At 48.2% G+C, this 12,394-nt stretch overlaps 1 protein-coding gene across 1 annotated transcript in view; it reads left to right on the top strand.

Annotated features, from left to right (window-relative positions):
- Positions 1–12,394, top strand: part of GBF1 (golgi brefeldin A resistant guanine nucleotide exchange factor 1) — a 573,313-nt gene that overhangs the window by 505,635 nt on the left and 55,284 nt on the right. The window contains 1 exon segment of the mRNA XM_030203372.1: positions 9,621–9,722. Coding sequence (XP_030059232.1) covers positions 9,621–9,722 — 102 coding nt within the window.

Here is a 12,394-nt window from a genome sequence, read left to right as displayed (position 1 = left end):
AATGCCATAGAAATTCAGAAATCTCGTATATACATAGTAGACATAGGGTTAAAAGGTAAATTATCACTAAGTTAAAAATATTCAGAACTCTGTTAGTGGGGTGTTGACTAATGGACTAAATTATATATTTAATGACTTACCACAACATCTATTGACTCAGAGAATTGCCTCCAAACATGTGCGTTCTGAAATTAAAAAAAAAAAAAAAACTCTCCCTCTGAGTATTAACCCTTTAAATCTAGGAAGGCCTTCAACTGTTCTGGAAAAAAAAATGCATATTTCAGTCCAGCAAAATGAACTAAATATTTACAAGAATAACCCCAACATTCTTAGTGTCCTGTCTCAATGTAGAAAAGCCTTCCTTCTCTCCTGTGTTTTTTTATGCATATCAGAATATACCCAAATACATTTTCCACTGAACAATGCTTAAGCATTTCAAAAATAAAGTCTAAGAACAGCATTCAGGTCAACCCTTGGAGCAGAAATGTTTTTTTGAAACTTCTGAGTAAATGTTTGACAGAGTTTGAGTATACTAATTATATTTTTGTGACCCTTTGTGGCTGAAAGTATTCTAGTTGCAAGAAAGTCGCTTAGAACAGATGTTTCACTGGTGGTGTGCTTTTCCAGTGGATGCTTGGGGTTTGCTTTTTTTTTTTTTAAATCTCTACATAGGTTTAATTAGCCTAGTCTTTGGGGCCATTTTACTAAAGCTTAGTGAGTTCTAACAGAATTGGCATGCGCTAAATGCTGCATGTTCTTATTTATACCTATGGGCCACCTGGCATTTAGCACATACTAATGCCAGTGTGCGCTAAGCTTTAGTAAAAGGGCCCCTTTGTTTGTTGTTTTTACATGTAATTTTCATCTCACGGATTTTCTTTCCTTGGAACCCCCCCCCCCCCCCTCTCCATTATTGTGGACTTGATGTTTAATTGAAAGGTGGTATATCAAATTACAATTGTTTTATTCAGAGTTGTATTTATTCATATTTTTCCTTGCTTATACCATGCGATGTGTAATTTTTGTGTTGTTATCCCTCAAGTATTCCCATGTGTATCTTGTTATCCCTCTCAAGTATTCTTTGAAGACTGATGTCAAACTCTATAAATAGATACATTTTTATAAAATGCTTAGAAAAAAAATAAGAATAGATAATGAGTTCAGAGAAAGAAGATGCTGGAAGACTGGTACTTTTCTCACCATCCAGTATTGCTATTTTAAGTGTTACTTTCTTAGCTTGATGTTATATTTCAAAATTAGTTTCACTTCTGAGAAGAGCAGCCATAGTGATTTGCAATAAAAATTAATTTCTTAGTTCTAGTACAAAAACCTGTACATTGGTGAAAGGTTAACTTTTAGAAAATGTACTGTTTTTTTCTTCTAGATACTTTTGAACTTGGGTTTATACGAATGGTTAAGATTTTAATTCTATGGTTAATCTCACCAGTACTGTCAGGATAGATTTAATTTAAGTATTAAATAGCAATAATCTGTTTTATGTGTTTTGTTAGTTTTTCATATATACTTGAGGTTATGCTTTGTGAGGCACCAAAGACATAAATTAACAAAGTGTGCGAGTTAATGAGTGGGTTCCCAGCCAAACTGCTCTGTGAGAATAGAGCATCATGCAACTGATTCCACTTCTGTCGCAAAGTTTTGGAGGAGTTTTTTTAGTAATGAAAAGTTTACTGACCTGTGGTTTGCTGTTTTGGTTGTAGAAATAATTAAGTAGTTTTACTTACCTAAATGTTTTGATTTATTTATTATTATTATTATTTATTGCATTTATACCCCACATTATCCCACCTTTTTGCAGGCTCAATGTGGCTTACAGGGTGTTAATATGGTATAGACATTACATAATCTTAGATACAGTCGGTAATAAACTGGAGGTAGAAGAGGAATTAGTTAGAAGGTATTAGGTAAGGTCGTATTAGAGGTGCTTTGAAGAGTTTGGGTGGTATACGGAGTAATTTAGCACTACAAAGTTTGATTATAAACAAATCTGTGAAATGTATTTCTTCGATGTGACTAGTGTCTTTTTGTTTTTAAGGTAATTTATTTGATTGTTTTGCTATGTGAAATAACTGATTTGCATTCTGTTTGTAACATGATGTGTCTGGAATATAAAAAAGATTTTGAAAGGGTAACTATAGGATGATTCATGTGGGGGGGTTCTTTGCATGTATCAGTGTGGATATTTTGATAATAAAACTAAACTTGTGCTTGGGATGTAGTTTGAACAATGAAAAAATATAGATTGGATAGAGATCAGAGAGGAGGAGACTGGTTTAGAAGAACATGCATTAGAATAGGTGGTTAATTTTGTGCATATTTTTGTGTGCTAGACAGTAGGACAATGATGGGGTCTGTTTAGTAGATTAGCCAAAAAAAAAGTGGTTAGTGGGGTTTTTTTTTTTGGGGGGGGGGGGTTAGTAAAATTTTGTTATCCTTTGGTGTCTAAATGCAGTACATGTCCTAGGCAAGCTCTGTGAAGATTTACTTGTAGGTCTCGTAAACAGAGATTTCTCTCTTGCATGTATGCATATAGCCATATGTTCAGGAGCTAAATAGCAAGGTCTGCCAGACATGAAAGGCCTTGAAGTTGATTTAGTTTTACTATTCCTCCAGTGAAGGACTGGTGGTTCATTAAACTGTTGAATGGCCATAACAACAATGAGGTAAATATTCAAAAGGATTTTTGCAGTCAACTTTGGAGTTAATCACATAGTCATTTTTTTTTGAGTGGGGGGGGGGGCAGTTCACATATTGGCGGAACATCTTGATGTCGGACCAAATCTATATAGATTTAAAGGGAAAGGATTAGAGGCGACCTAGGGGATATGGCTTAAACTTTTCCAGATAGCACAAATATTCAGCCACTACCCTGTTAGGTTATCTATTTTAAACAGATGACTTACCTGTTTAAATTTAGGATCGCATATTCAGCACGCCTACTTAAATGGAAGTCAGCATAAAGATAATCATATAAGTCAAATGCTTATCTTTATGTGGAGACTGCCCTGCTGAAAACTGACCATACTGTGTTTGGTCCCATTTTCCAACAGGCGTATCAATTTCTTGATGTGCTAAAGCTGCTGTTAGTCACTCCCTTTTCTATAAATGGCACCTAAAGGTAGACGCACAGTTGGGTGTGCAGTTATTGGCTTAATTGGCAATAACTATCAATAATTGGTCTTAAGTGCTAATTAGCACTAATTAGGAGTTATGCACATAACTGATCTGCATGCCTATTCTATACACACGCCTAATTTCTACAGCATGAATCTCCTAAGGGAGCGTGGCCATGGGGGGGGGGGGGGGGGGGGGGGGGCGGGGGCGGCTGGCAGGTCATGGGCATGCCCAGCAATTAGCTTCAGTTTTATAGAATACTTGCATTTATGTACCAAAATTCCTTTGGCTGGCATAAATGCTCACAACTAAAGTTGAGCACGAGAATGAAAACTAAAGCTAGTATTCTGTAATGGCAGTTCCATATCATCAAGCTGATCAATCCATAGACTGGTGGGTTGTGTCCATCTACCAGCAGGTGGAGATAGAGAGCAAACTTTTGCCTCCCTATATGTGGTCATGTGCTGCCGGAAACTCCTCAGTATGTTCTCTATCTCAGCAGGTGGTGGTCACACACAGCAGCAGCTCTGGCTAGGCCTCCAAGCCTAATTCTTAGGTTTTGTTGAGTGCCTGGGGTTGAGGGCTCTTTTGAGCAAGTGCAAACCTGGTGGTGCCAGGTCCCTCCTTTTCTCCCCCCTCCCGCTGGCTCCGTTTAAAAAAAAAAAAAAAAAAGTTTTAAACGTCCTTAAAGGCGTTTATTTCGACGTTTATTTAAACGTTCATTGCAGCTACTCACTGGGACACCAGTTCGTTACAGCTCGGAGCGGACAGCAGGTAATTTTTACCTTTTTATAGCGGGCAGGGGGTTCCCCGATTCTTCTCCTCGTGGCATATGGCGTCGGAGGGCGAGGGCGCAAAGGGTCGCTCCCCGGATCGCTTGAGCGCTTCTAGGGGGATGCGGGGGGCTTACAGCCTGATTCGCCCTTTTTGGGTGACAGTTTCGTGACCGATGAATGTCCCGGTCCTTCCTCCGGCGTGGCGGTTTTTCCCGCCATAAACGCCCATCCCCCGCTCCTCGCCTCCGCCATCTTGGCCGGCCACGCGGCTCGGACGGCTTCTTCGTGGGCCGCCCTTGAGGTTGGAGACATTAATGCCATGAACGCCCTTAATTTGGGCGACGGCACAAAAGCGGCTAAAGTTAAGCGCCGTTTTTCCCGCGCGGCTCCTTCGCAGAGTGTCGCGCCGTACGCCATTTTGGACGCGCAGCATGTCTCTCCCCCGCTCTTGCGAGCGCCGGTTGAGGGTGCGTCTAGGGCTGTTGCCCAGGCTGCGGAAGTGCACAGTCTGGGGGGTTTCTCCCCCGAGTTTGTTTTGCTGCTGCATCAGGCTTTCCTCATGCAAACGCTGCCCCTGCTCCCTCGTCTGGTAAAGAGGTTGAGGTTCCCAGAGGTAAACGCCCTCGGGTTGATTCCCAGGCCTTGGAGGACTTTGTCTCCTCTGATGTAGATGAGGGCAGCGTGTCTGAGGTCTCCCAACGGTCCTTTGCGGATTCCTTGGAGGAGACGGATCCCCGCTCGGATGGAGCGGATGACTCCTCTGCAGCGCGGCTTTTTAGCCCAGAGGATTTGCCCAACCTGTTGCTACAGGCCATGGACACTTTGAAGATTTCCTCTCCGGAGGACGTCTCTCCCTCAGCCCCTGTTGGCTCTGCCATTATGCTGGGGACGAAGCGCCCGCCTAGAACCTTCCACGTGCATGATGCCATGCACACCTTAATTTCGGCTCAATGGGATGTCCCGGAAGCGAGCCTTAAAGTGGCTAGGGCTATGTCCCGCCTCTATCCTTTGGCTGTGAGTGAACGTGAGGCCTATCTGTGGCCTACCGTGGATTCTTTAATCACTGCGGTGACTAAGAAAACGGCATTGCCGGTGGAAGGTGGCACGGCCCTAAAGGACGCCCAAGACGGAAGATTGGAGGCGGCCTTAAGGTCGTCCTTTGAGGCGGCTGCTTTAAGTTTGCAGGCCTCAGTTTGCGGCTCCTATGTGGCCAGGGCGTGCCTGACTATGGTGCAGCGGGCTTCCCCCTCGGATCATTCCTTGAGGGCTGATTGGCCGGCCCTGGAATCGGGCTTAGCCTATTTGGCAGACTTGCTGTATGATGTCTTGAGGGCCTCAGCGAAAGGCATGGCTCAGACAATCTCTGCGCGGCGGTGGCTTTGGCTGAAACATTGGTCTGCTGACCACGCCTCTAAATCCCGCCTGGCTAGATTGCCTTTTAAAGGCAAGCTGCTCTTTGGGGTCGAGCTGGACAAAATCGTGACCGATCTCGGCACGTCTAAGGGCAAGAAGTTACCAGAGGTCAGGGCTCGGGCTAGTACTCGTCCCGGTACCTCCAGAGGACGGTTGCAGGAAGCCCGTCGGTACCGCCCGGGCAAGTCAGGTTCCTCTGCCCCCTCTTCCTTCAAGAGGAATTTCTCCCCCAAGCAGCATTCCTTTCGCAGAGACCGCCGTCCCGGAGGTGCTCACTCCGGTCCTCCCCCAGGGTCTCGTACCCAATGACGGGGCCTTGGTCCACTCCCCAGTGCAGATTGGAGGACGGCTGTCCTCGTTTCTGGGCGAGTGGACCACCATAACTTCAGACGCGTGGGTGCTGGAAGTCATCAGAGACGGCTACAAGCTAGAGTTCTGCCGACCCTTAAAAGACGGGTTTGTACTCTCTCCCTGCAAGTCTCCGGTCAAAGCTGTGGCAGTGCAGCAGACCTTGGACAATCTGATCCGCCTGGGCGCGGTCGTTCCTGTGCCAGAAAGTCAGCTTGGCAAGGGACGTTACTCCATTTACTTTGTGGTACCAAAGAAAGGAGGTTCTGTCCGGCCTATCCTCGACCGCAAAGGGGTCAATCGGGCCTTGAAAGTACGGCACTTTCGCATGGAGACTCTCCGCTCTGTTATAGCGGCAGTGAAGGCAGGAGAGTTCTTGGCTTCCTTGGACATCAAGGAAGCGTACCTGCATATTCCCATCTGGCCGCCTCATCAACGCTTTCTGCGTTTTGCAGTCCTGGGACGACACTTCCAGTTCAGAGCCCTCCCATTCGGGTTGGCTACTGCTCCGCGGACCTTTTCCAAAGTAATGGTGGTCATCGCGGCCTTCCTGCGAAAGGAAGGGGTACAAGTCCATCCTTATCTGGACGACTGGTTGATCCGAGCCCCCTCTTATGCAGAGTGCGGCAAAGCTGTGGACCGGGTAGTTGCTCTTTTGAGCTCCCTGGGATGGATCATCAACTGGGAGAAGAGCCAGCTGCGCCCGACTCAGTCCCTGGAGTACCTGGGAGTTCGATTCGACACCCAAGTGGGCAGAGTGTTCCTGCCAGACAATCGGATTGTCAAACTTCAGGCTCAGGTGGACCAGTTCCTGGTAGCCTCTCCTCTTCGGGCTTGGGACTATGTGCAGCTGTTGGGCTCTATGACGGCCACGATGGAAGTAGTGCCCTGGGCCAGGGCTCATATGAGACCACTTCAACACTCTCTGCTGCAGCGCTGGACTCCGATGTCGGAGGATTATGCTGTGCGACTTGCCTTGGACCCAGCAGTGCGCAAGGCGCTGAGCTGGTGGATGCAGACAGACAAATTGTCTGCGGGAATGCCTCTGGTGACCCCAGAGTGGATTGTCGTCTCGACGGACGCCTCTTTGTCGGGCTGGGGAGCCCACTGCTTGGGAAGGACAGTGCAGGGGCTCTGGTCTCCTGCAGAGGCAAAGTGGTCTATCAACCTCCTGGAACTCAGAGCCATTCAGTTGGCGCTTTTGGAGTTCATCCCGGTACTGGTGTGGAAGCCTGTACGGGTCCTGTCGGACAATGCCACGGCCGTGGCCTATGTCAACCGCCAGGGAGGTACCAAGAGCGCCCCTCTAGCCAAGGAGGCTATGAATCTTTGCCAGTGGGCGGAGGCGAACCTGGAGCAGCTTTCAGCGGCCCACATTGCCGGAGTCATGAATGTCAAGGCGGACTTTCTCAGTCGCCATACCTTGGAGCCCGGAGAGTGGCAGCTATCTGCTCAGGCGTTCTTGGACATCACGAAGCGCTGGGGCCAGCCGAGCCTAGATCTGATGGCGTCATCGGCCAATTGCCAAGTGCCGCGCTTCTTCAGCAGAGGACGGGACCCTCGATCCCTGGGAGTAGATGCTCTTCTCCAACAGTGGCCGACACAAGAGCTCCTCTATGTGTTCCCGCCCTGGCCCATGTTGGGCAGGGTGCTAGACCGGGTGGCAAAGCATCCCGGCAGGGTAATCCTGGTGGGTCCGGATTGGCCCAGACGTCCCTGGTATGCGGACTTGATCAGGCTCTCAGTCGACGATCCTCTGCGGCTGCCAGTGGAGCAGGGCCTGTTACATCAGGGTCCCGTGGTGATGGAGGATCCCTCCCCCTTTGGGCTTACGGCCTGGCTATTGAGCGGCAGCGTCTGAGGAAGAAGGGCTTCTCAGACAAGGTCATCACCACTATGCTGAGAGCGAGGAAGCGCTCTACTTCTACTGCTTACGCCAGGGTTTGGCGTATCTTTGCAGCGTGGTGTGAAGCAGGCTCACTTTCTCCCTTCACTGCTCCAATTTCTTCAGTGTTGGCGTTCCTGCAAGAAGGTCTGGAGAAAGGCCTGTCGCTCAGTTCCCTTAAAGTCCAGGTAGCGGCTCTGGCTTGCTTCAGGGGCCGCCTGAAGGGTGCTTCCCTGGCTTCACAGCCAGATGTGGTGCGCTTTCTCAAGGGAGTTAATCACCTGCGCCCTCCTCTGCACTCAGTGGTGCCTGCGTGGAATCTCAACCTGGTGCTAAGAGCATTGCAGAAGCCGCCTTTTGAACCCTTGTCGAGGGCATCTCTGAAAGACCTGACGTTGAAAGCAGTCTTTTTGGTGGCTATCACTTCAGCCAGAAGAGTTTCCGAGCTCCAGGCGCTCTCTTGTCGAGAGCCTTTTCTGCAGTTCACTGAGGCAGGAGTGACTATTCGCACAGTGCCTTCCTTTCTGCCCAAGATTGTTTCTCGCTTCCATGTGAATCAGCAGCTCTGTCTCCCTTCCTTTCGTAGGGAGGACTACCCAGAGGAGTACTCTGCTCTTAAATATCTGGATGTGAGACGAGTCATCATCAGATACTTGGAAGTGACCAATGATTTCCGGAAATCGGATCATCTGTTTGTCCTGTTTGCAGGTCCTCGTAAGGGTCTGCAGGCTGCTAAGCCTACAGTGGCAAGATGGGTCAAGGAAGCTATTGCAGCGGCTTGTGTGGCCGCGGGGAAGGTGCCGCCTATCCAGCTGAAGGCTCACTCCACGAGAGCTCAGGCGGCCTCGATGGCAGAGGCCGGATCCGTCTCCTTGGAAGAGATATGCAAGGCGGCAACTTGGGCTTCGGCTCATACATTCTCCAAGCATTACCGTTTGACTGTGGCTGCACGGGCGGAGGCCCGGTTTGGAGCTTCAGTGTTGAGGTCAGGGATTTCTATGTCCCGCCCTGGGTGAGTACTGCTTCGGTACATCCCACCAGTCTATGGATTGATCAGCTTGATGATATGGAAGGTAAAATTATGTATAATCATACCTGATAATTTTCTTTCCATTAATCATAGCTGATCAATCCATAGCCCCTCCCAGATATCTGTACTGTTTTTATTCTGGTTGCATTTCAGGTTCAAGTTTAGTCTTCAGTTACTTCAGAAAGACTTCGTGTTCAAGTTCTTCCTTCACTTGGATTCTTCAAGAGTTGAGACGAGTTTGTGTTACAGTGAGCTGCTGCATTCCTCTCCCCTCCGTTTTACGGGGCTGGATTGAGATTTAAATTCTGCCGGCACTCCCTCCCGCTTCGTGCGGCTGTAGGGCAGCTTTGTACCCCTCCCGCTTCGGCGGTGTTAGGGTCAGTCAGCTCCTCCCGCGGTTGCGGTTGCAGGATAAGCCAGATCCCCCCGCATCGGCGGGTGTGGTGTCCCTCCCCCGCTCGGCGGGGATGAGCTGGACGGATTCCCCTCCCCCACTTGTGTGGGGATGAGCTGGGTTACTTCCCCTCCCCTGTTTCGGCGGTGGTGAGCTGGGCAGAGTGTCCCTTTGTGGGTGTAATTCTCTAAGTGCTGAGTCCTGCGGATGGAGCTTTGATATCGACATACTGAGGAGTTTCCGGCAGCACATGACCACATATAGGGAGGCAAAAGTTTGCTCTCTATCTCCACCTGCTGGTAGATGGACACAACCCACCAGTCTATGGATTGATCAGCTATGATTAATGGAAAGAAAATTATCAGGTATGATTATACATAATTTTACCTTCTACATGGAACTGCCGTTGTAGAAGTTGTGCTCAGCACCCTGTATCCCAGCACCTATCTTTAGGCACCATTTACTGAATCTAGCCCTTAGAGGAATGTTACAGCTAGAAGCTATGATGTTTGGGTCTTGGAAAAGATACTTATTTAGGACATTCATATTTTTCCCATGATGAATATTCTGTTTCATAAAGATCACTAATACGGCCTTGATCCCTTTATGTGTCTCACTTCCTCTCTGTCATTGAACTATCAGGTAATGTTTCCACTGTTGACCAAATTGTTGGAAAATATCAGCCCAGCTGATGTTGGAGGGATGGAAGAGACCAGAATGAGGGCCTCAACACTGCTGTCAAAAGTAAGACCGATTTTAACTATTCTTATACACTTCAGACTGGCCAGAGTGAACGTTAAACCAGTGCTGTGACTTCAAGGGAATTGCGCTGTCTCCTAACACATTTCCCGTAGAGTTGCACAGACAGTATTAATGGATTATGCAAAGGTACATTTCAGTAGGAAATGCTTCTTCAGGAGGACATTTTATTCTGTACAGTGGTTCTCTGAGGAAGAGGAATAGATTATGGAGCTTTTTATCTGATGTGTATGGGCAGATTGTATTGACCGTTTGGCCTTTTATCGGTTGTTATAGTAAACGACAGCAGCTAAAGACCACTATGGTCTGTGTAGTCTACCTGCTAAGGTGGCTAGAAATGTACTGCTACTCTATGCAAGTTACATTCCTCTTTGCCTTTGTTTGAAGTATGAAGGTCATTTAAGTTTTGCTTTTTGCTTTGATCGCATCCTTTTGCTATAGGGATCTTCTTGGCTTTTGAATTCCATCACTGATTTTGTGTCTCCCACATCCACTGGGAAGGCATTCCAGGCATCCACCACCCTTGCTGTGAAAAAGTATATCTGATGTTACTCTTAAGTTTACCTCTTTCCTCTGAGGACAAGCAGGCCTATAATTCTCACAAGTGGGTAACATGAGCCGCTTTGCCCAGTTCGGAGCTTATATCAAGCTGAAAACAGCTTTGAAGCACGGGACTGCCAGTTCTTTTTCTACCGTGGTGGGGAGTGGACGCTATTTTTTTCTCTGCTCCTCACAGCCTGGTTCGAGAGACAGCTTGAGTGCTTTTTGGCGGTGTTTACGCTGTGTTTTTTCTTCTTTTCTCGTGTTCAGGTTTTTTTCCTTTTCCCTTCCCTTATTTTTTAGTTATTTTTTAAGTTTACTGTCTTTTTCAGTGTCACTAGGCCACATTTAGGCCTTGTCTTCGGTTAGGATCGCCCTTTATTTTTTTCTTGGGTGCTTTGCCCCTTTGTAAGCACCATTGAGTTGTTTGATTTGGCCACAGAAGTTTTTCCTTCCATCTCCATGAAAGTTCCAAGTGACTTTAAGTGCTGTTCCCGGTGCAATAGGACCATCTCTGGTACAGACACCCATTCTTGGTATCTTGAGTGTTGTGGCCTGATCATGGCCCTTCCAACTGTGTCCTGTGTCTTCGCATGAAGAAAAGGACTCAGTTGGCCAGAGAGGCTCAACGAGAGAAGATTTTTGGAGCCTGATTCGAATCCTTGGCGCAGTGACGTAGCCACAGGTGGGCCAGGGCCCACCCACTTAGAGTTCAGGCCCACCCAACAGTAGCACACATTTAGCAGTAGCTGGTGGGGATTTCAAGCTCTGCCAGCTGAAGACTTCCCTCTGATGGTAACGAAAACACTACTCTCCATGATTCCGGCACCTGTGCATGCTCAGTTTTCAGCACATGCCTGCTGCAGACTGCCATGGTGGAAAGAATCATTTTCCTGCCAGCTGAGATATATATATTTTTTTTTTGGGGGGGGGGGGGGGGGAGGAGAGAGAACACTTGGTGCCCACCCAAAATCTGTTGTCTGGCTACGCCCCTGCCTTGGCATCTGCATTGACGGCATCAGGAGCATCGGTCTGTATGGCTGCTAGGCCTGTCAACACTGGGAGCAGTTGTGTATTTAGTGGGTCTCTACCTGCCTCTTTTCCAGCTGCTGTGCAGAGCTCTTAGGACTGAACTGCATTAGACCTGACCCCGAGGCGGTAGGAGGATTCATTGTCCTCATCGGCACGGAGGATCCTCGATGATCAGCTTTGGGTGAAGACCAAGAAGCATTGGCATCAATTCTCCTTGACACACAGTGCTGGGAGCTCTGGGGCACGGAGAGATTTGGTACCTGAGATGTGTCGGCACCGGGAGGACCACTCCCCCTTCATATAAGAGGTGCCAGTGTGGTGGTCTCCATGCAGCTAGGACCAGCTTCCTATCTTGACCCTAGTGATTCTACAGACTGTCTCTGAACCGACACCCTAGCCTTTCCCAGTGTCTGCCCTCAAGCACATCCGGGCCTTGCTCTCTCATAGTCATCAAGGGAGTTTGCGCCTGCTATGCCTCTGGTTGCAGCCCCACTTGGCCCTCAGCCTAAGGTGAGGCCTCCAATGCTGGAGTTGTATGTGGCCCCGGCGTCGACTGCAACCCAAGCCGGCACTCCCTCGACGTTGGTGAGGGAAGCTTCGCCGGAGTCAATGTGGGAGCTGACTCCTTGATACCCCTTTCAGGGACATGGTTCCTCTAGGTCGAGGCAGGCTTGGTCTCAGCCTTCCTCAGAGGAGGCTTTGGCTAATACTGATGATGAGCGCTCTTGGGAGTCAAATGATGATCCTCGATACATCTCGGGGGAGGAGTCTGAAAATCTCCTCCATAGAGCCTTTCCTTCCCTTCTTTTGTTAAGGAAATGGGTACTCCTTTGGATGTGGAGAAGGAGTTCAGTGCCAAGATGCTCAAGGTCCTAGACTACGAGTCTCCTCCTGCTTCACGAGATCTTACATGATGTACTCGTGCGAAATTGGGAGTCCTCTCTGTCCTGATACCCCCCCCAAAAATTGACACCATGTACCAGATTGAGTACCTCTGGGTTTGATAAGCCTCAGCTGCCTCATCATTTCCTGGTGGTTGCATCTGCCCTCAAAAGGGCCAAGAGTTCCAGAGACTGTGCTTCAAC

Source organism: Microcaecilia unicolor, chromosome 5 (genome assembly GCF_901765095.1).
Source record: "Microcaecilia unicolor chromosome 5, aMicUni1.1, whole genome shotgun sequence".
NCBI classification, from domain to species: domain Eukaryota; kingdom Metazoa; phylum Chordata; class Amphibia; order Gymnophiona; family Siphonopidae; genus Microcaecilia; species Microcaecilia unicolor.
The sequence above is the reverse complement of the archived record's forward strand: the minus strand, read 5'-3'. Positions and strand labels throughout refer to the sequence as shown.